The 25,226-nt window shown below is 37.2% G+C and overlaps 1 protein-coding gene across 3 annotated transcripts in view; it reads left to right on the top strand.

The window, feature by feature from the left end:
- TMTC2 (transmembrane O-mannosyltransferase targeting cadherins 2) overlaps positions 1-25,226 on the top strand; it is a 253,147-nt gene that overhangs the window by 153,930 nt on the left and 73,991 nt on the right. For all 3 annotated transcript variants that reach the window (XM_081958577.1, XM_081958576.1, XM_081958578.1), the window contains exon 3: positions 20,728-21,550. In XM_081958577.1, coding sequence (XP_081814703.1) covers positions 20,728-21,550 — 823 coding nt within the window. The remainder of the gene's footprint in view (positions 1-20,727; positions 21,551-25,226) is intronic.

The following is a 25,226-nucleotide window of genomic DNA, read 5'->3' as shown; positions in this document are numbered from 1 at the left end:
GCTGCTCCTCTTTCCGTTTGATAGTGCTGAGTCCCCCCCCCTCCGTGCACTTATCTTACGGCAGCTTCTCTTCAGTCCCCGCGTCTCCGACCTCGAGTCTTCAGTCCTCCCTTGGCGCCTCCTCCTCGGCCAATGGCGTGAGGTTTGCCTTTCGGCCAATGGCGTGAGGTTTGCCTTTCGGCCAATCAGGAAGCGGGAGGACCCGCTCCCTGATTGGCCAGGAGGAGCATCAGTGTAACAATAGCGAATTTTCATTCGCTATTGTCACACAATGGGCGGGCTTGGGAGGACGCAATGCTCTGCGCCTCGGCCGCCCGCCACAGTGAAATGATTTGAAGTTCCTCGGGCGGCCCGGTGCCGATTGATCCACGGACCGGCACCGGTCCGCGGCCCGGGGGTTGGGGAACCAGGAGCTAGAGTTTGTAATGCATTATGCAAGGTTGTGGAGGAATGTATGTTGCAAATAGAATACATGTGGAAAACTCTTGCAGAGCATAAAGTGGTTTGCAATTGATAATGTCTCTAAGTCCATATCACAGATTTTTTTTAGTGTAGTTACATTTTTATACTGTTGGTTACTGATATAAAAGAAGACTCCCCGCCCTTCTTTTCTGTTTCTGCAATTCTGTCTGCCCTCTCTATCACCAGTAGTATATAATGTACCAATGGAGTATTTGAATATTATTGTATGTTTTTTTCTTTTTAAAAATCAGCCTCCTGTTCTCCTATAATTTGAACAGTTCAGAATGTATACACTTTAATATTTGAAGTTCAAAAGTAATATATATGTTTCATCTTTTGATTTTGTTTATATCTTGTGGATTCAATTATCTTCCATAAAAGGAAAGGAAGTGTTCTGCCTCAATGCTACAAACCCAGGACAATTTTTTTTGCATATTTGTCTTTTAAATAGCAGAAAACAGCACAAATGTTATAAGCCTGTTATTTCTCTCACATACCAAGGTTATGGGAAAGATGAGATGTTTTCTGGAGATCAGGTGGTAGCAGCAAGAACAATCGAAAAACCAGGGTATGAATATCTTGAGGATTAAGATATCTACTTCTCACCCTGTGAAGGAATCAAGTTATAAATACTGACTTATACTGATAATATAGTCTTCCCATGCAGATAATTATAATTCTGTTGGAAACATGCACAGGTATTGCTTTCTTGTTTCATTTGCTTAGAAGCTATATGGATTTGAGTGTCTGGGGTCCTTGGTGTTGTCTGAGCTAAGTTGTTTTCTTGTGGATTTTTCATTAGCAGACTAGGTAACATCATCGGTATTAGTTTGGAATTTAAACATCTGAAAAAAAAAAACCTAAGCTCAGAGAGCACCAAAGCACCAACTCTGAGCTACAAAGGTCTTTTCTGTCACAACTAGGTGTCTTTTAATTCAATCTGTATCAGTGGAAATAATAATACGATGTGTAGCCAAATTTCCAGATTTATTTTGACAATAAGAAAGTATTCCATTCCACAATCCTGTGCATTTACATATTTTTCCTAACCTAGAGCCTTGTGGAAGAAAAGTGCTTTTCTTTTGGATGAGATATCCATCTTACCTTATTTCTTCCTTTACATGTACGTGAAGTTACATCAGTCTATAGTATACTATATGAAAGCAGTATTTTATTAGTACCATTCTTCTAATCTTCTATTTTTTAATAGATACATACTACAGTTCATATATAAATGTGTGCTAATAATTTTTTTTTACAAATATATATTTAAAAATGTTCTCTTAAGTTATCCTTTATTAAGTTTTTTTCCCTTTCAATGACACATCTTCAGGCTTTAAAGCCAAATAATGTTCTTTCCAGTGAGTTGCAAGATTTATTAAACCGGGTTATTCAAACCAGACAAACTATTTCCTATTACAGTTTGGCCTTGGAGAGGGAGGAAATGTATATAAGTTATAGTAACAGAATGAAGCAACAGCGCATATATAGCAAATGTATCAAAAACAAGAGAAAACACTATAAATTGCAGAAAGTTTGGGTATCTTGGAGCCCAGATAACATATTATATATCAATATGTGCTTTCTCTCCCTTTACTTTTCATTCAGAAATATTGATTACAATATGTTCATAACTTTAAGCATTCTATATATTTTATTTTCCCCTGTTTCATCTGGATATGTGGATAACTTTCAGTTCTATACCAGTAAACAACCTCTTGGGGGCAATATGAACTATATTTGGATATGCCAGAAATGTTAAAAATAGCTAGTTACTGTCCATTTGACTTGCACTGTTTCCCAGTAAAAGAAGTCTGTTGAACTTATATGAAAACAGTTCCTTAATCAATTCTTTTCTACTCTCAAAAAGTAATAAATTATTGCTTGATTTTATAGCTTCCTTATTCAAAGAAAATGGTAAAACACAGTACATATGATAGTTCATCATAAGCTAAGATTTCTATTAAAAATAAACTAGGAATAAGTCAGGAAATGATAAACAAGCAATATATCAGCCACAAATTTAGCAACAAATAGTGGCTGAAACTTGATTTCAGTCTGAAATTAAGACATGGTTTATTCACACATTATAATAGCTGGACAATAAAGCAAATCACTTAATGACTAAAAGTCATTAAGTAGTGACTTATACTTCAGGAAAAACGAATGGTCTGAATATATGAGAGAGATAAGTAGTTTAGAAATATGACAAACAAACAAACAAACAAACAAACAGAATGAGAGAAGTAAGCCAAGTAATAGCTTTTGAGAGGTTCAGTGGGCAGAGCAGATATCCATTTAATATGACCTCAGATAAATATAGGATAGGATAGGGAAAGGGAAAGGAAAGGAGTCCTTTTTATGTCAAATGTCATTACTGTGGTACCTTGGTATTTGTTGTTAACTAGTTCCAGAAGGCGCTATGAGTACTAAAAATGATGCGTACCAAACAAACTGTGACTTACCACATGACTCTTTACTTCAGCCTGAAGGACTTGCTGTCTGTTTCTTGTTTTATGTCAGTGACCTTCCCAGCATGGCTGCTGTCCTGTCTGCCCTCTGAGGCCGTCCCCCACTTCCTTTTGCAGTGAGCTGCAAGACGATGAGTACAGGGACAACATTTTTGCATCAAAAATGCACCAAGTACCAAATTCAATGAATTTTGAAGTAGTTGAGTACCAAGGTAGCACTGTATTTTCTTGTCAATTTGCCTGCTAAATTTTAGCATAAGTAATAGGAAAACTATTTTTATTTTTAGCCTGTTCTTCCAACTTTTGCTTCATATGCAAACTTTTATGTTCAGTTCTGTATTCAGTCATGCAAGATTCTTTTTTTGTAATGAAAGCCAGCACACAAATTCTCAGCTTGTTTTCTTTTTACTAATGATATTACTCTTGATGTGCCTTAAATTCTCTTTAAATCCCCTTGAAAAGACAAGACAATGTAACAAAATGTTGGTTGTCTCTCTGATTCTGAATTTTTCAAATAATTAAGCCACTAATATAATTAGCAGAAATTTAGCATAATGGTTTTTTTCTTTGAAAATGTAATTAGTTCTGTTTTACTTACTCCTTTTATTAAATGCATACAGAAGATTCCCCTAGTTTTTGTTCCAGATGTGTCTATGTATTTTAAATAACTCTGCATCTGGTTGCAAATGAGTAATTGCCAAAATAAATACATAGCATAAATACATAGCATTTAGCAAATGTAGTTGTGTTTTCTGGAAACTCTTGCTAAATGCAAGTATGGAGCTGCTGCTACTTTTGGTGACTTGAGAAACAATGTATTTACATTCAGTCAGTTCATGGCAAATTTTCCGATGTTTGTTCCTTTGCAAATCAATTTTCTTTTAATGCACTGTAACCTTAAACTCCCAAAATTAGAATGTTTCCTTGATTTGGAAATTGGAAAGCTACAAACCAACTTGATTATGATACAGATGTACAAGTAGCCCTTGACTTACAACAGGTTTATTTAGTTACAACAGTACTGAAAAAGTGATTTATGAGCTTTTTTCACACTTATGACCGTTGCAGCATCTTCATGGTTACATGATACAAAATTCAGATGATTGGGAACTGACTTGTATTTATGATGGTTGTAGGATTATGTGCCCTTTTGAGATCTTCTTACAAGCAAAAGCAATGGGAAAGCCAGATTCACTTAACAACCATATTACTAACTTAACAACTGCAGTGATTCATTTAACAACTGTGGCACGAAATATCGTAAAATGGAGCAACACACTCTTAACAAATGTCTGACTTAGATTATATTAGTATAATCAACCCCTTTATTTCTGAGTTATTCAAGCATTCCCTCCAATCTTTTCCTTTCAAGATTAGTTCTGAGAATAAAATCCCTTTTTTAAAGTTTTCTAAACTGATCAAAATCTTGTCCTTAAAATCAAAATTATACTCATGGGTCATACCAGGCATGAAAAAAAAAAGTATTTATCTTTTAAAACCCTTTTCTCTCTGCCCAAGAGACCTTCTGCCTCTCTTCTGCTTAACCTGCTACCATTTATTGACTTCCCTGTGGTCCTTCATCTGCTTGACAGTCAGAGGAATTAAGCCTTCTTCAAAGGCATACATGTAATTAGTTGAAAATATATGTCAACAAAAACGTTTGCAGTGAGCTAAAATATATTTTTATAGTGTTACACTTACAGTATTTCATTACCAAATAGCAGTGATTCATGGATTCACTGAAAGAAAGAAAAAACAATAATATACAAACTATTAAATTCACTTTTATATTTCCGATGGTTTTCTGTATTGCTGAATATATATATATATGCTGGACTTGTTGTATTCGGGTCTTTTCCTGTGTAAGATTGAAATTGTTTTGGCAACATTTCAGCGAGGTCTCACTCGCCAACTTCAGGCTGGGTTTTGGGCTTAAAGTGTGATCGGAGCTGCTGTCTTTCTATAAATCTTGGTGGGGGTGTGTGGAGTGCTGGCTTTGTTTCAGTAAGTGGAATGATTGGTTGTGTGGTTGTATCATGATTGGTAGATTGGTGCTGATTGGTGCTGGCTGTGTGTCTATTGTTGTTTCGTGTTGTAACGGCCTGGGTGGTGGTGCTCATCTGTTGACTAGAGCTGGTTTCCATATGTCTGGTAGGTGGGAGGTATCGTCACTTTTATTCATGTTGTGGGGGTGTTTCTCTATTTCGATAGCTTCCATAATTATTCTCTTGTTGAAGTGTTCTGTTTTGGAGATTAACCTGGTTCCTTCAAAATTAATTTCATGTCCTGTAGCTTTAAAGTGCTGGAAAAGGGAGGAAGTTTTTTCTTTTTTTCTTCCTGCGTTCTTGTGTTCTGCAATGCATGCATTTATTCTCCTGTGCATTTGTCCTATGTATGTTGCAGGGCAGATTTTGCATGGTATTTTGTAGACTCCTTGGTTTACTAGCTGGATTTTGTCTTTGGGGTTTCTTAAGATGTTGGCTATTTTTTGGTCAGTGTTGAAGGCTGTCTTGATATTGTGTTTGTGGAGAATTTTGCTGATTTTATCTGTGGTGCCTTTGATGTAAGGGAGGAGGGCGATGTCGTTGTCCTGTTCTGTGTCTCGGTTTTGGGGGGGAGTCTCCCTTTGGATTAGGTTGGTAATTGTTTTTCTTTGGAATCCGTTGGAGATTAATACGTTTATGAGAGTGTGTAATTCAGCTTGCTGATTTTATTTGTGGTAAATACAATACAATATAATATGTGGTAAACACAACAAACACAATATCAAGACAGCCTTCAACACTGAACAAAAATTAGCCAACATCTTAAGAAACCCCAAAGATAAAAACCTAGCTAGAAAACCAAGGAATCTACGAAATACCATACAAAATCTGCCCTGCAACATACATAGGACAAACGAACTGGAGAATAAATGCACGCATAGCAGAACACAAGAATGCAGTAAGAAAAAAAGAAAAAACTTCCTCCCTTTTCCAGCACCTTAAAGCTACAGGACATGAAATAAATTTTGAAGGAACTAGATCAATCTCCAAAACAGAACACTTCAACAAGAGAATAATTATGGAAGCTATAAACGTGACGATACCTCCTGCCTACCAACATCTGGAAACCAGCTCTAGTCAACAAACGAGCCCCACCCACCACCCAGGCCATTACAACACGAAACAACAATGTACACACAGCCAGCAACAATCAGCACCAATCTACTAAACATGATACAACCATACAACTAATCACTCCACTTACTGAAACAAAACATAACCCCCTACCAAGATTTATAGAAAGACAGCAGCTCTGATCACTTTAAGCCCAAAACCCAGCCTGAAGATGGCGAGTGAGACTTCACTGAAATGTTGCCAAGACAATCTCAATCTTACACGGGAAAAGACCCGAATACAACAAGACCAGCATATTTTATTCATTTATTTTAAGTCAAGACAGTGAACATATCCAATATACCTTCCTTCTCCTATTTTCCTCACAATAACCACCTTGTGAGGTGAGGTGAAGAGAGAGAGAGAGAGGGGGGGAGGTAGAGTGACTGGCACAAGATCAGCTACCTGGTTTTCATCACTAAGGTGTAACTAGAACTCACAGTCTCCTAGTTTCTAATCTGGTGCTTAAGAACTTGACCATGATGGCTCCTACTAAAAAGGAGTATGCTGCTGAGTTTAAGATGTTCTACCTTATTCCAAAAGGGAAGATTAGGCAAAAGATCTTTATTTGCCCATTATGTTTTTTTTTCAAATAATCTAAAATCTCATTTAAAACCATGTCTTTGCATTAAGGTACAAGTTATTGTCATAACTTTCAGACCATCTTTTCATTCCAGATCTTATTGTGTATTTGAAATATTCACCTTGGAATACTTTATAAGCAAATAATGTATTTGACTGTTAAGAGACTTTGCATTATATTTTACGGAATTTTCAAAAGCTCCTGGAATCCTAGGAATGAATTCATCATCTGTAGTATTTTGAGAATATATAAATGAAATGGGACAATGTTAATCACATAGCCATTATAATTTTTGAAATCAGGAGGCCTATGTTCATTACACTTAATATTAGATTATGTAGTTGAATGTCACTGAAGGGTTTATAATTTTGAATATAAAAGTTGTAAGCACATAATTAATGTATGTTATTGTTTTTTTTTATATTTTTTTTTATTTTTTGTAAGCTGCCCAGAATCACTGAGACTGAGTGAGCGACCATATAAATCAGAGAGATAGACAGACAGCAGGCAGATATTAATCAGATTTCCCTAATCAGATATTTTTCAGATATTTCAGCTATTAATTCTTTTTAATAATGGTCGCAAACCTCCCAAATTAGCTGTATGGAGAATTGAAAAATCTTATATTTTAAATGTGATTATCACAAAATATCATTTTTATGATATATCTATGACTGTATATTAGTTTTTTTTCCAACCTGGTACCTTAACTACAAAGTCCAGTAGCCATACTGGTTGTAAATTCCAGAAGCTGTAATTGCTCTCTGAGCATTTAAAACAAAATGCCTTGACTATTTTTAATGAAGTATAAACCCTTATAAGGTATAAAAATCATGGTGTTCATTATGTTCTTGAAGAATAGAGGTTTGTGTTTTTTTGCAATTGGAAGTATTGCATCATTTTGTCTGTTTTGAGCTATTATCATATTCTGGAATTCTGCAATCCTTTTGGGTTATAAAAATCTACAGGAGGCCAGTCCCCAACAAGGTTGGCATAGAATTACATAAAATAGTCTTCTCATAAGAAGGCTGCTTTGGGAACTCTTGAAGGTATTTCACTAATTCAAGAGTTTTCTATTGTGATAACTTTGCAAGTAGTCTGCAATCCTCAGCTTTCACCATTGAGTTCAAGTCTCATTATAAATTGTCTCTTTATGTTTCTAAAATGCTGGGTTCCCAAGCTTAGCTCATTAATGAGACAGGAATGCATTTTATAATAGCTGGTCTGTTACACCAGAACCATACTGAATAAAAAGAATGTTGCAATTTAATTCATTGGTGCTGGAAACACATTTACAAATTTACACTTGACCAAGCCTGCTAAAGAGAATGCAATAAAGATTGATTCCAACTTTCCCCTGAATTCAATTACTTTTGTTCCTCTGTTTCATCCATTTTCTTCCTTTTAAAAGCTTGTTTTCTTTTGAGAAATTATATAAAAATTACATTTTTAATTTTTAAAAAATGAGCTTTAGTTCAGTGAAGCATATTACTCCTATCCCCTCCCTTAAAAAAAGACTTTTACTGAAGTTTTTTCACAGCTAAACTGAATTAGCTATTATTTATTCCCTTGAAAGAAGTGTTAAATCTCTTTATTACTTAATAAATTAAAAGCAAGATTATTCCAAGATTGGCATACAAGTAGTTTTTTGCTTAAGAGCATAATAGATTGCGTGTCTCATCTGTCTGCCAGTGCAGATCCTACAATACAATACTTTAGGTGCTTCATGATCTAAAAAAATTGATTTAAAATATCTTCTGGTTAAAACAGTGTTCCTTAGCCTCAGCAACTTTTAAGTGTATGTATGAATGGGCTAGGCGATTCCGGGACCTGAAGTTCACCCATTTTAAACTTCTTGAGAAATGCCATGTTAGAATGTTAGAAACTGATAATTGATTTTTTTGCTTCAGCAAAAAAAATGATCCATTACATCACCAATCCTCAAACTATGGCCCGCGGGCTGGATATGGCTCGCCAATGCAAAGTATCTGGCCTGCGGAGTGGTGGGATTCAGTCCCACCCCCACCCCGCCCTTCACCATCGACCTTATCTTCCAGTGAGCATCCACTCCAGCTGCACTTCTGGTTAGTTATTTCACCGGTTGAGCTGCACTTCTGATCACACTGCTGCCCCCAAAGGTAAGGCTGAAGGGTACTGGGGAGGACCAGCTGACTGAGGGGTGATCTCGCCAGTGCAGCCACGTGATCCAGGGCCGGTGGGTGAGTAGGGGAGGGGCAAGGACAAAGGCAAAGGACAAAGGCAAAATAGACTGCTAAATTGGCCACGCTCACCCAGTCACTTGACCACCTAGCCATGCCCACCCAGCTGGTCTGTCCCCCCAACAGTCTGAGGGATTGTGAATCGGCCCCCCATTTAAAAAGTTTGAGGACCCCGGCATTACATTAACTCAAGTGCCTTGAAATAGAATGAGATTGAGATTGCTTTTCCAGTTGTACTGAGTTTTTAAGCTATGGTTTATAAGGTGGCTTGCCCCTGATCTGATAAAATGGGAGACATGCTCTAATAGTTATATGAAGAATTTAAAAAGAACCTTGAAATTCTTCTTCTTCTTCTTCTTCTTCTTCTTCTTCTTCTTCTTCTTCTTCTTCTTCTTCTTCTTCTTCTTCTTCTTCTTCTTCTTCTTCCTCTTCCTCCTCCTCCTCCTCCTCCTCCCCTCCTCCTCCTCCTCCTCCTCCTCCTCCTCATCATCATCATCATCATCATGATTTTAGTCATCACCTATCCACTGCATGCATCTATCTTCTGCATGTTTCCAACCTATATGTTCCTGAGCTTTTTTTTTTTTTTTTGCCAATTTGACCCACAATATTTTCTGATGTCATCGATCCATCTTGTTTTAGTTCTCTTTCATGGACACTGTTTATCAAGTGGGATCCATTCTATGACTGGTCTGAATTATATTACTTATTATATTCCTAATTTAAGTATTAAAATGTGAACTAGGAACCCTTTGCATTAGAAAATAGTTTGTGTCTCTTGATTTACTTTATTAAAAATACATTATACTGCAACCAATTAAAAACAAACCTATCTGCATCCAGTTAAAAACAAACCTATTCATTAACCTTTTCATGTATGCACATGAAACAATTAAATAAATAGGTCCAGAAACTTCTAATTGACACAGATAGAGTGCAAAATTTAGTTACAATTGTAGAGATTTCCTGATCTTGATGATTTAGTAGGTTTAATAGATCTTGATGATTATTATGTGAGACGAGTCTAAATAGGGTTTATGTTATAATTAGAAGATAAGCTAATTCTGCTTCACGGAGTTAATATAGATAGATAGGGCATTTCAGAAGCATGTGTGCTATTAAAATCAGAGCTAATAAATGGAAATTTCCCATGCAAATATTAACCTTTACTTGTTTTCAAACCAACTTTTGAACCAGGTGCTACAGCCTGATCTTTGTTTCCTCCATTCTTCTGATCAAGAGGGGGGGGGTTGTCAAACTCGATTTCATTGAGGACCGCAACAGGGTTGTGTTTGACCTCAGTGGGCTAGGGTGGGTATGGCCAGGGTGGGTGTAGCCAGCTTGATGTCACTCATGTCAGGGGAGCCGAGTGCTCTGTCATCGAAAACGGACTCTGGAACTCTGTTTTTGGCTGTGACAGCCACCTGCAACCTTCTGCCTCGGAAGCCTCCTGAGTTCCATTTTTGGTGGCAGAGGCACTGCGGATCGGCCCTTTGCTGCTTCCGGGGTGGCTCTGCAGGCCTGATCTAAACACTCCATATCCGGTCCCCAGACCTTGAGTTTGACACCCCTGTTTTAACTAAATGGTTCCATATTCAATCAGATTAACTATTGACCCTTTAGTACTTAATTGCTATCAATCTGATTAGTATATATCCCAACATTTATTACTTATAATGCAAAATAAATATATAAATAAATTCTGCAACTCCACTTTGATGCTTTGGGAATTCCCCACCTTGATGTGGACTGTCTCAAAGATTTAATTTGAAAACCGAATTGTATATGAGTATGGTTAAGTTGTTTAACCTTTCCATTTCAGTCACATGGAAAAAGTTCTTTGAATTTCTAGGCTGCATTGGAGTAGATCTACTGCTTTAAAAGGTAATGCTTGAAACTTTCTTGAGTCAAATCTCTTTGATGCTCTATCATCCTATTTTCTGCAGCAACTTTAAAGCTGTTATTTTTCTTATGAGAAATTCCATTCCATTTCCCACTCAGGACAAAATTAAAAGCAAGGAAAAACAGAGCATTATTAATAGAAGCTTTTGCCCAGAGGCAAAGTCCCCTTATGGACCTTTTCCATAAGAACAAAAAAAAAATGAACTTGTGATTTATGGTTTTGATGATTAGACAAGATAGATTATAGAAAGAAGAGAATTTTGATGTAACTTCAGAGAGAGGTTAAAATATAATTGTACTTAAAACTGCTGTGAAAAATATAACAGAAGCCATTTCTTTATATCTTTCTTTTATATCTTTCTACTTTTTCTACTTTTTTTTCTTAGTGCACTTACAGCTTTTTCTTTTATTTCTCCCTGTTCTATTTGAGTCTTTTAGTTCTTATTACTGCTGTTAACCTGCAATTTGGCAGTTTGAATCTCACCAGGCTTAAGGTTGACTCAGCTTTCTATCCTTCCGAGGTCGGTAAAATGAAGACCCAGATTGGGGGCAATATGTGGATTCTTTTTTTATATTTTATTTTTATTTTTAAACAAACATAAAACAGACACATACAATACATAAAAATCATCCTCCAGTTACATACAGTATGTTGATTGGTTACAAAGCTTTGTGGATCCTCACAATAGTCCCCGCTTGCAATTTACACAAATTCTCATATCATCAATCCAATATATATAGTCAAATGAATGTTTAATAATCATAATAATTCTATATATATATATATATATATATATATATATATATATATATATATATATAGTATATATATATATATATAGTATGTATGTATATATATATATATAGTATGTATATATATATATATATATATATATATATATATATATATATATAATTATTATGATTATTAAACATTCATTTGACTATAACTGTTATTACATCCTTTTATATAAGATATTCTAAATTTAGAATATTCTAAATTTATAGTAAATCTATATTATGGCATTTAATTACATCCTCCTAAAACAGTGGTAGTCAACCTGGTCCCTACTGCCCACTAGTGGGCGTTCCAACTTTCATGGTGGGCGGTAGGGGTTTGCTGTAACTCTGCTGTATAAATTTTATAAAGTAAAATTACTTCCCTACTTTATAAATCACCATTACTGTGGAACCGGTGGGCAGTTAGAAAATTTACTACTAACAGAGATAGAAAAACGGGCAGTAGGTATAAAAAGGTTGACTACCCCTGTCCTAAAATCATCCAATAATATTATATCTTTATATCATATTGTATATAAAAATTGTTTATATTTAATAACAAGGCTTTTAAACATCCTCTCCATAGTCCTCACAATTTGTATAAAGTTTCATATTATCAATCTGGTGTATGTATGTATGTATGTATGTATGTATGTATGTATGTATGTATGTATCTATGTATATATTATATTTGGGCACACCAGGGGTTGTAACACAAATACACACCTATTTCCCTGGCTCAGCTGATAAGGAGGAGAGTCTGTGGCTTAGTGGCTAAGACTCCTGCCTAATATATAATACAGCCCAGGTTCAAATCCCAGTAAGGGTATGGCTAGCTGATGAGAGCTAAATAGCTTGAAATAGATCTATACTAGTCTCCCTTTATTTATTTATCAGCACAAATGCAACACAAATATAAAAAGGCAACATTAAAAATAAAAATATGGTTTTCTGCCTGGATGGTTTTCTGTAATGAGCCGAAGGACAGAAAGGGGGAGTAGTGAGCTCCCTCCCATATTTGGGCATACCAGGGGTTGTAACATAAATACATACCTATTTCCCTGGCTCAGCTGATAAGGAGGAGAGCCTGTGGCTTAGTGGCTAAGACTCCTGCCTAATATGTAATACAGCCCAGGTTCAAATCCCAGTAAGGGTACGGCTAGCTGATGAGAGCTAAATAGCTTGAAATAGATCTATACTAGTCTCCCTTTATTTATCAGCACAAATACAACACACACACACACACACACACACACACGTATGTATGTATATATATGTATATATGTGTATGTATGTATACTGTGTTTCCCCGAAAATAAGACATGCCCTGCTAATAAGCCCAATCGGGCTTTTCAGAGCATGCGCCATAATAAGCCCTCCCCTGAAAATAAGCCTGCCCCAAATATTTAAGCGCATGCGCAACCAGTCCCCGCCATTAACACTGTACCACCTACCGGTACAGCTTCTGGGGCAAAAAGAGGGCTCGCCGCAAAAACAGCGGCAGGCCAGCAATGTGATCACCCCCTCCTGCCTGTTCCTTCTCGTGCAAAAAAACACCGCCCACCCCAACGGCAAAGGCAGCCTGCCTGGTTCCCTTCCTCGCATTCCTCGCCATTGTGCTCATGGAAGCGGCTGGTGAAAAAAAAACTTCTCACAAGTTCAATCAAACATCTTGAAATCGCGAGATGGGTTTTTTTTTTTTACCAGGGCTTCCCTGAATACAATGTCGAGGAATGCAACAAAGCTAGAAAGGTAAGAGGCACGCCTTGCGGCCCAACACCACCCACTTCGCCCCAATGGTAAAGGCAGCCTGCCTGGTTCCCTTCCCCACCATCCCTTTAATGAGGGGCGGCAGGTGGGGGGGAGAAGCGAGGCACGCCTCCTACCTTTCCAGCTCCGTTCCGTTCCTCGCCCTTTCGCCGTTTGAATCCCCTTGTAAAAAAAACCTCACGAGTTCAACTCGCGAGATTTTTTTTACAAGGGGATTCAATGAGCGAAAGGGCGAGGAACGCAACGGAGCTGTCAGTCTCTGGTAGCGCTAGGACACGCGTCGCGCTTCTCCCCCCCACCTCTCCCCCCTCACTAAAGGGACGGCAGGAGAGGGAACCAGGCAGGCTGCCTTTACTGTTGGGGTGAGGTGGGTGGTGTTGGGCCGCGATGCGCACCTCTTTCCAGCTTCATTGCGTTCCTCGCCCTTTCGCCCATTGAATCCCCTTGTAAAAAAAATCTCATTTGTTCAACTTGCGAGGTTTTTTTACAAGGGGATTCAATGGTCGAAAGGGCGAGGAACGCGATGAAGCTGGAAAGAGGTGTGCATCGCGGCCCAACACCGCCCACCTCACCCCAACAGTAAAGGCAGTCTGCCTGTTTCCCTCTCCTGCCGTCCCTTTAGTGAGGGGGGAGAGGTGTGGGGGGGAGAAGCGCGACGTGTGTCCTAGCGCTTCCAGAGACTGACAGCTCCGTCGCGTTCCTTGCCCTTTCGCTCATTGAATCCCCTTGTAAAAAAAATCTTGCGAGTTGAACTCATGAGGTTTTTTTTATAAGGGGATTCAATCAGCGAAAGGGCAAGGAATGGAACGGAGCTGGAAAGTTAAGAGGCATGCCTCGCTTCTCCCCCCCACCTGCCACCCCTTGTTAAAGGGATGGCGGGGAAGGGAACCAGGCAGGCTGCCTTTACCATTGGGGCGAAGTGGGTGGTGTTGGGCCACGAGGCGTGCCTCTTACCTTTCCAGCTCCGTCGCGTTCCTCGCCATTGTATTCAGGGAAGCCCCTGGTAAAAAAAAACCTCGCGTTTTCAAGATGTTTGATTGAACTCGCGAGAAGTTTTTTTTTTACCAGCCGCTTTCCTGAGCACAATGGCGAGGAACGTGACGGAGCTGGAAAGGTAAAAGGCGCGCCTTGCTTCTCACCTGCCCCAGAAATAATAAGCCCTCCCTTATAATAAGCCCAAGGCCATATTTCGTGGGGCAAAAGAAAATAAGACCCTGTCTTATTTTCGGGGAAACACGATATATATATATATATATATATATATATATATATATATATATATATATATATATATGTGTGTGTGTGTGTGTGTGTGTGTGTGTGTGTGTGTGTGTGTGTGTGTGTGTGTGTGTGTGTGTGTTGTATTTGTGCTGATAAAATTTTATCAGCACAAATACAACACAAATATAAAAAGGCAACATTAAAAATAAAAATATGGGTTTCTGCCTGGATGGTTTTCTGTGATGAGCCGAAAGGACAGAAAGAGGGAGGAGTGAGCTCCCTCCCATATTAGGTCATACCAGGGGTTGTAACACAAACACACACACACACACACACACACACACACACACACACATATATATATATATATATATACACACACATACATACATACATACATACATACATACACATATACATATACATATACATACATACATACACACACATACACACACACACACACACATATACACACATATATGCATTATTATCATAGTTATTCATTTATTTGATTATAACTATTATCACTCCATTTTATACATAATACTCTAAATTTAACTAAATTTAACTAAATTTTTATTATGACCTTTCATTACATCATCCTGTGTCCTTCCAGTAGTAGCACAATCTTATATCTCTTGCCATTTGTAGTATTAGTATTCTGATTGTTTTCTTGGTAAGTCTTATATGTACTTCTTTTAGCAACTTGTTGCTCTTTGCATATCTTGTAAAAACTCGAAATCCTCCATCTGTTCCTTCCATCAGCTTGCCTTTGGTTACCACCGATGCTTCGCCAACATTTCTTTCATTACTTCTGTCAAATTTTCCCCCTTTCCTTCTTCTATATTTTGAGGTCTGAGATAGAGTTCCAATCCATCGATCTCCCCTTTGCATATTCCACTCTTGCCATTTCCAACCACACTCAGCTTATTGTCAATATCAACATTTTTCTTATCTCTTTGTTCAATTTTTTTTTCAATTTTTAGAACTCTGTCCTCAACTTTCATCATCGTTTGATAAGTATCCTCAATTTTTCCATTTATTTTCCCTGTTCTGTGTTCTATATTCTCCATTCTCTTCTCAATATTCTCTGTTGTTACCAATGTTTCCTCTAAGCTGCGTGGCCGCGCACATAACAAGAAAATAATAATTAATAATTTATTAAATTTCTAGACCGCCCCCTCTCCCCGGAGGGACTCGGGGCGGTGTACAGGAATAAATACTTGATACTCCGTAGAATTAAAAAAAATGGGCACAAACTGAATCATATATAACTTACATATTTTTTAAAAATATAGTGTTTGATTTCACTGCTCAACGCTATAAGGTGGATTGTTTTATTAATAAGAATAATAACATAATTTGATAAGTCATTAGTGAAAGTTTTAGAATGCAGCTTGTAGAACTATTAGTAGCTATCTCAATCTGTTACACAACAGGAATTACAGTTACACTAAGAATAAAGGCATAACTTTGGTAAATCCCTCAAAGTACTGCGAGGGTATCATTAGATCCTTTTTTAATATCAAATTCTGTTTTAGCATTCAAATGAAATATGCATTAGAAAAAATCCTACATATATCCCTTTTCCTGGTTGCTAATTTCAGCATCTTCTCTGGCTGGAAAATCGTACAGACAAAAATAGATCTAAGTTTATTTTGAGAAAAAACTTCAATACTGCAAAAAACTAAAGCACAGTATATTTTGAAGCATTGACCTTTTATTTTCATGGGAAACCGTGAAGTCCTGTGTTGCCCCATAGTGACTGCCTGGCAGATGAATGAGGGATTCCAGAATGTCATTCTAGAATCCCAAGATCGGATTCAGGTCTCAATGCTTTGTAAGAATCTAAACAAAGTCAAAACTACCACCTTTTATAGCTTCCAATCCCATAACCCAGTATAGACCTTTGATTAACTTATGTTTTTATTCTTTTAAGTTACCCTGTGTCTTTCAGCTACTCACAACTTCAACAGTTACAGCCTTTCAAGGTTGGAAGTTGCTCTATGACTTTTCCTAGTTAGATTTGCTAAAGGCATATTTCTTCAAGTTAACTTGACAGACCAAGTTAACTGATTCCTCCATATATTCCCAGATTATACTATTGTTTTATTTCATTGTTTAAAAAGGTTGCCATCAGTTTTTTCACTTAGTTTTAAATTTTCAAAAGGTCAAATACTAAAAATGAATGAATATGATTTTAAAAGCAGGATATGAAAAAGCTTTTTCATAAAATACATATAAATGTATTTTCTATTTTCTATTTCCTTAAATAGAAAACTGGTTGTATTTTTTAAATAAAATTGTAACCTGAGTTTTTTCTCTGCTTATTTGATCATAAAGTTAATAATTTCAGTAGGCTTTGTACATTGAGATGTTGAAATGTCACTTCTTCTGGTATTCTATTTTCTGTGGGGAAAATTAAGCAATGTTGTTTATGTTAAAATATGTTGCTTGTTTTTATATTTATTTTATGCATGTGCATTTTAAAACTGAATTACTGATATTGAATATACATGCAGCTCAAAGCAGTTAATGACAGGGTTATAGCCTACTTCAATCAGCAGATAAACAACTAAGAAGCTGAAGTATGCATAGGAAGCAATGCGTTTACTGTAGGCAATTCCAATGTACTGTCAATGGTTCACGCTTTTGGTAACCATTTTCATACTGTATTCCATGCAAGCTAAAATATCCAAAAGAAGTTCAAAATGAATTAATCATATGTGCAAATAATCATATTTACCTTTTTATGTTTTATTAAAGTAGGGGAAGGGGGAGTAAATATATATAAATTTTAAAGCTGGACTAAGCACAATTAAACATATAGTTTATTGAGTTTCTAAGCTTTATCTGTTTTGTTCTGCTTTTGCAATGTTTTTCTTTTCTTACCTGAGGGATGGGAGAGAACCGAAGTAATCATGCTTGCCTTCTGGAAACACCATGTGCTACTGGATAAAAAGAACTTTGCATTAACAAAGTGTTAAATAATAGGGTAATGTTTAATTCAGCAGAGTTGATGATAATGTTTTGCAGATTTTGCAGTAAGGAACACCTGTAGAACATTTTATTGATGGAAGCCATAGCAAACATAAATGGCACTTCAGTCATCCTTTTTGTTTTAAAAAAGTCTCTCTTGGGAGAAAACCATAACTGATTAAAGGGTTAGAGGTTTATGAAATGCATATGGCAGATGGGATAGATTAGGACTCTTAACAGTACAGTAATCTAATCATTGTTGCCAAGCATTATAAAAAGCTCCACCTCCAGCTGTGTTTTATCCAGAAAAAAACTGCAAGAATAAAGTGCTGTTGGTATGAAGAGTTAATAAATGCTAGCTCAGAAGTTGTTCTCTAAAAATGACTGTATCTGAAGAACATTTCAAAATTTCATCTTTCGGTTATACTGTTTCTAGGTTCATGGTTCCACTAGAACAGTGATGACTAACCTTTTTGTTGTTGGGTGCCAAAAATGTGAGGGTGGCGCATGTCAGTACCCACAGTGCAAAGTGCCCCCCACATGCGCATTCATGCACTCCCCCCCCACTTTCCCCCACGTGTGTCGCACTGCTTGCCTCCAAGCTGAGCTTGGTATTTCCTCCGGGGGGCGGAGGGGGGCATTTTTCACCCTCCCCAGGCTCTGAAGGCTTTCCTGAAGCATGGGGAAGGTGAAAACGGCCCGCCTGCCCCCCCAGAGGTCCTCCTGAAGCTAGAAATGGATAGTTTCTGAACTTCCAGTTGGACCATTGGGACCGTTTTTCACCCACCCCAGGCTCCAAAGGCTTTCCTGAAGCCTGGGCAGAGTGAAAACGGCTTCCCCCAGCCCTCCAGAAGGCCGAAAATCAGCTGGCCAGCATGCACATGTGCACTAGAGCTGACGGCTTGTGTGCTGGAAGATATGGCTTCTGGTGCCACCTGTGCCACGCGTGCCATAGGTTCGCCATCATGGCACTAGAATCTTATAGTGGGCTTCTTTCTTACTATCTTCAGATATATGAAAAAATATTGTCAATCTGGAGAAGAGTTCGAGCGATACAGTGCTTCCCAGAAAGAAGCCCAGATTAGTTGATACGGGAGTGGGGAAGAAATACAGAGTAGTCCAAAATCTAAAACCTGTTAGGAGGTTAGAAGGTGTCCTGTCCCAGTTCACACAGCTCACATCAAGGAGTTTCAATACTTTATTGAGACACTGCAAGCTTCTATTATTCCCCAGGTCTCACTCAACACAAAGTCCCACTGAGTCCAAGTCTGCACAGCGAAGGCACGAAGTCATAAGCAACACAAAATCCACGGGCAAGGCACAAGTCCACAAATCCACATACAAAGTTCAAGTCCAGGCATGAATTTAAAATCCAAGCACATTTGCTAAAATCAAGATCCACTACCACTTGCATACTTACACTGATTCCCTTTTTTGAGGGTAGGTTCTATTAGCTTTGCTGTAATTCTGTGATTTTTTAAAGCTTGATCATAAAATACCATTGCATAAATGGGATTTGTATCTTGGTTAATCTTAGTTTGGTCATTTTATTTAAAAAGTTGATTCCCTAAAATATGTGTTGCTTTGGATAAAATCTCATATTTGGTCTGTGATAGGTGTGTTGGGGTCTCTAGTGCAAAAGGTAAATTGGATAGAAGCACTGTAAACAAAATCTAAATTATAATCATATTAAATTAATAAGTATTCAATGAATTATTCTAATTTTGGCACATTAAAAAATACAATTGGTTAGAAGATTTTGGTGTCTATTCAGAGATACACAAATTGTGCAACATCCCAACTTTTATAGGCTAGATTCTATTAGCTTTGCTGTATCTGATCCTTACATCCTGTCATCTAGAAACACACACACACACACACACACACACCACACCAATATTTGGGAGAAAGCTAGAAAACAGAGTTTTTACATTGTGGAATGAGAAGCCAGGATAACTTTTGATATTTAGAATGCAGATTATTTAATAATAAATATAATATCAATGAGACTAACAATTTTAATTAAAATTCTGTTATTTTGTTTACTGAAAAGTTTATTGCTGTTTTTGTTGTAAATTGTCCTGAGTGCTCTAGCAGTGTGACATTGGAGAAATATAGTAGTAAAATAGATTCCTACCTTAGTATATATTGTACCATATGTTTCCTGCAGCCATTTATTAAAATAATTTAATTTGCCAAAGTTTGTTAATTAAGATAATAGGAATCTGCAATTAAAATGTTTTTATATTGTGAAGCACTATTGGATATTTTTTTTGGCTCACACACTATCTTGCATTGTGGCCAGTACCTTGGTGGGTATCATGACATTTTTCAATTTAAAAATCCAGTATGTGCTCTGAGTCACATTTCAACAACAACAATAATACACACTAACTATATCTACCATGAATGTTATAGAGTAGTTCAAACTAATTGCTCATAAGCTGCCAAAAATAAATTAAAAGTATGCATTAAAGTGTTCTTTTAATCACTAATGTGATCTTGTTCTTGAATTTTGCATTCTACGCAATAGTTTAGTGTAGCTGAAATTGATATTTTAATAATGCTCAAGCCTTGACTTAAAAGTTGAAAAAGCACTAATTAAGACGAAAGTAGTGTCCATCTTCAAACTGTATGCAAAAGAAAATAATTATCAATATACATTTACTGGAATACATATTGTATTACTGGAAATGCCAATTTAAATTAGTTTTGCATAAATATATTAAATAGTAAGCGCAGAGCCAATATATTTCAAAGTTCATGTCCTCCAGATAAAGTGTGTCCCAACATTGCAAAGCAGGCTGGAACAAATGAGTGCTATTTTATAATAAGTTTATAATAATTTACATAATAAGCATAGAAATCCAATAAAACAAACAAACAAACAAACAAACAAGTTGCCCTTATTTCCAAAATAATTTAATTCACAATGAGATAAGTGACCTGTTGCAATACATCAGTAAATGAGGAAGTTTGAGAGACATTAAAATGTTATCTGGTTTTACAATGAAATTTTAGCAGCAGAAAGAAATCCTATAAATAGAATAAAAGCATGTAGAAATGAAATTTAAACATAAAATATTAGCTCAGAGGTCTGAACTAAGAATATATGATTTCCACAGTTTTAGCAAAGAATTAGGAAGTATAATTCTTTTTTCTCTTTTTCTCTTTTGCAGAGGAAGAATTGGCCTCTTCTTTTGAGCATTGGTTTATTGATCTTCTGGGGAGCTTTATTGCTGGGTCTTCGCTTCTACTGGATGGGGAACAAACCTCCCAGCTTTTCCAACTCTGACAATCCAGCAGCTGACTCAGATAGTTTTTTAACACGAGCTCTGACCTTTCTTTATTTGCCAACCAAAAACCTTTGGCTGCTATTGTGCCCAGACACTCTTAGCTTTGATTGGTCCATGGATGCTGTGCCTCTTCTCAAAACAATCAATGACTGGAGGAACCTACACACAGTGGCCTTTTATGCTGGACTCCTCCTCCTTACTTATACCAGTTTGAGAAATTCCAGCATAGAAAGAGAAGGCAATGGGAAAAGTATAACAAATGGCAGACTTAATGGCAACGGTCACAACTACCTACCTGAACTGGAATATAAAGAGCTGAGGTCCAGTTTTGCATCTAAAGAAGAAAATGGCATTAACAGAGGCTTACCACACAAACCACACATCCCCTCAACAGAGAATATTGTGGTTCTGTCACTGTCTTTATTAATTGTTCCTTTTATTCCTGCCGCGAACTTATTTTTTTATGTAGGCTTTGTTATAGCAGAGCGTGTGTTGTATATACCTAGTATGGGCTTCTGCCTCTTGATCACTGTGGGCACAAGAGCCCTTTATGTCAAAGTCCAAAAGCGCTTTCTGAAGAACTTGATTTTTTTGGCTACTGCTGCGTTAATTTTTTTTTACGGACTGAAGACATTTGTCAGGAATGGAGACTGGCAGAATGAAGAGATGCTGTATAAATCAGGGATTAAAGTAAATCCAGCTAAAGGTAACATTTTCCATTGGCATTGTTTGCAACAAATGGATCAGTTTATTATGTATTTTTTAATCTAGCTATACCAGTTGTTTTTGGAAAATGCATAGATCCTATATATCACTGATGGCTAACCTTTTTGTTGTCGCGTGCCAAAAACGTGCTTGTGCAACCCCCCACGTGCCCTGCCCCACACACATGCACACGTGACCTGTGTGCACCCCATACATGTGCGTGCGACCCCCACTCCTGCACATGTGTGCACATCTCCCACATGTGCCCTCTGTGCATGCATGGCAGAGACCCAAAAACCAGCTGGCTGGTGGGAGGCACGCACACATGTGCGGTGGAGCTGAGCTGGGGCTACTGCTCACATGCCCATAGAGAGGGCTCTGCGTGTCATCTGTGGCACGCGTGCCATAGGTTCGCCATCACTGCTATATATACAGTCACAAATAATTAAAGTACAGAAATAATGTTCTATACTGAAATATAATTTCATATTAATTGCTTATTCAGAGGATTCATTGAATGTAGGGTGAAAACAAGTTGAAAACTACAGAATTTTTTTGCTAATATGTTTTATGTTTCTGAATCTTTGTATTACAATATCTCATGTAAGAATAGTTCTTACAGAAACATATTTGAAAAAAAAATAGGTAGTTTGAATTATTTACTGGTTGCGTTTTTAAATTTATGAATCACTTTCTATTCATGATCTGAATTTTCTTCCCTTCTTGTTGGAATAGCATCATTTTTTCCCAGTGAAAAAATGTTACTGCTATTTGTCTAATATGGATGAAGTAACAACATTAAGATATTACTCAGTTTCCATGAAGAAATGTTTGTATGTTTTGTATTGTTGAAATATTTGGGAATATTTGGCCTAATATTTAAACCATAAGGAAAGTAGAAAATATGTTTACACATTTGCCTTTGTTTAATTGGTATGAGGCAAAAGCCTCTGTGACTGGAAAACCAAGAGTAAATTCTTATTTAATTGGCACATTGCTTTATTAAATTCATTAATGAATTTCAACAAATAAAAACTTAAACAGAAAAATGGGTGTTCAAGTTACTGTTTCTATTGAAAATAATCTACAGTAAGCAAATGCATAAAATCCTTCTTCCTCCATCAAAAGATCTTATGCTATAAATTGGATACAGTCAATGTACTATCCGTTTAAAAAACATTTATGAGACTAAACATTTTTTGCTACAGTGCTACAGCAAAATGATTGATTACATTTGTTAAGGTTTCTAGAATTTCTTGAACTGTACATAGATGCAAAAGGGAGACGAAGGAAGAGTGCCCATTTACATGAATCATATTTATCCAATTTTCCTATAATATGCCATGGCACAGCTCATTCTATTCAATCCAATCAGTTTTTACAATTGTGGGAGTTTGGAATCTCAGGAGGAAAAGCCTAGGAAATAAGTTCTATCCTTGAATTGCAGAAGATTTTCTTGAATGAATGAATGAATGAATGAATGAATGCTTCCAAGGTTCAGGAATGAAGACAGAGTTGAATGGCATTGTCTGCTTTCCATTTAATGCTTTGAATCCTAATATCTATTGTTACTATTCTATTTGTATTTTAACTACTTTGTTTTATGATTTATGTTTTGATATCTGCATTCTTTTTTCCCTAAAATATTGCTAGTCGAATGGTAGCCAAATATTTGAACTTTTGCTTTCTGTTCAGTGAAGCCAGAAGCAGAGGATTATGGAAAATGTTAGCCAAAATATCTGGAAGATACTGGATAACCTTCACCTAGTTTGCATATGTCCAATTCCCCTCCCCCCATATTTCAATAAATTTTTATTTTTCAAAAAATAAAATGGAAATACAGAATAAAGAAAATAACAAAACAAGTATTGCAAACAAGATACAGAACAGGAAAAGTGGGGGAGGTATATATAACAAATATAAAATTAACAATAAACATGTGACTTCCACCCTAGTTGAATGCTGAAATGCTGATACCTGTATTTCACACAAATCTAATAGGTTTCCTCCCTTGTATTGTTGGTCTATAAATGGCTATACATTTTTCATCTATACTTGCTGAATTACTAATTCACATCACATTCTTTTAACATATGCCTCACATATACAAATCTATCAATGAAATTGACCCAATACCTGTTCACTGTAAAAAAAGTATTAACTGTTATCCACCCCCCAAAATAAATACACACCTTTTAACAAGTTGCTCTGCCAATTCCACCAACACATATTGTTCACCCAGAAGAGCTCTCCATTAATAGATTTTTAAAAAGGATCAAATAATCTGAAGAACTTTAATCAAAAAGATTAGCTGTGCTTGTATATACCAATAGCTGGAAAAAAAATTAATAATAGTAGCATGTAAAATACTGATAAGTCTTGTTTAACCTGTACTGCAGCACCTAATTTAATAGTAACATGTTTATTCATGAGTCTAGTGATCGGATACTAATCAACTATTCAAAAGCATGACTCGCAAGTTTGCTTATTGTCACTGAAAATCACCACAGATATACAGAGAAGAATATACTAAAAAAACTACTGTCTTAAAGGGTTATGTACAAAGACTCTGATCACTAGTTGACGACAAATGACTTAAGGATTCAGATGCCTATCTCTATATCAGTTGTCATAATAATAATAATAATAATAATAATAATAATAATAATAATAATAATAATAATAATAATAATAATTTTATTTGATTAGCTGCAACCCTCTCCCGAAGGACTCGGGGCGGCGTACAATCAAAACAAGTAAAATACAGATAAGACAAACATACATACATAAGAAACAAAGACATATACATGTGCATGGAGGAGGTAGACTAATGAGTGAAAACAATTAAAAACACAAATTAAAAACACAATTTAAAATCCCATTAAATAAAATTACTGAATTAAAAACCCGTCAGGAGCGTTATGAAGTTATGGTTGTTATGGTTGAGCCAGGCCAGCTATTTGGAATAGATGGGTCTTGAGCTTTACACGGCAGGAGCGGAAGTCAGTGGTGGTCCTAATATCCGGAGGGAGGTCATTCCACAGGGCTGGGCCCGCCACAGAGAAGGCTCTGCTCCTAGGCGCCGCCCCTCGGCACTGTCTGGTGGACGGCACCTGGAGAAGTCCCTCTCTGTGCGAGCGGATGGGTCGTAGGGATGTATGTGGCAGAATACGATCCCGCAAGTAACTAGGTCCTGAGCCATGGAGCGCTTTAAAGATCGTAATCAAGACCTTGAAACGCACCCGATAGACCACAGGAAGCCAGTGCAGCTCGCGCAGGAGAGGTGTCACATGGGAGTACCTAGTACTCCCCAAAATCACCCGCGCGGCCGCATTCTGGACCAACTGCAGTCTCCGAGTGCATTTCAAGGGAAGCCCCATGTAGACACGGTTACAGTAGTCCAGGCGAGACGTCACCAGCGCATGGGTGACTGTGCGTAGGGCGTCCCGGTCCAATAGGGGGCGCAATTGGCGCACCAGGTGAACCTGGTGGAATGCCCCCCTGGCCACGGCTGTCACATGGTTATCCATGGACAGCCTGGCATCCAGGAGGACGCCCAAATTGCGCGCCCGCTCCACGGGGGCGAGTTGAATGCCCCCAATGGCCAGAGATGGAATTAACTGGTTGAACCGGGGGGCCGGAACCCACAGCCACTCCGTCTTGGAAGGGTTGAGCTT

Source organism: Natrix helvetica (assembly GCF_964273705.1).
Source record: "Natrix helvetica genome assembly, chromosome: 6".
NCBI lineage: Eukaryota > Metazoa > Chordata > Lepidosauria > Squamata > Natricidae > Natrix > Natrix helvetica.
This window is presented reverse-complemented; position numbering and strand designations above follow the sequence as displayed.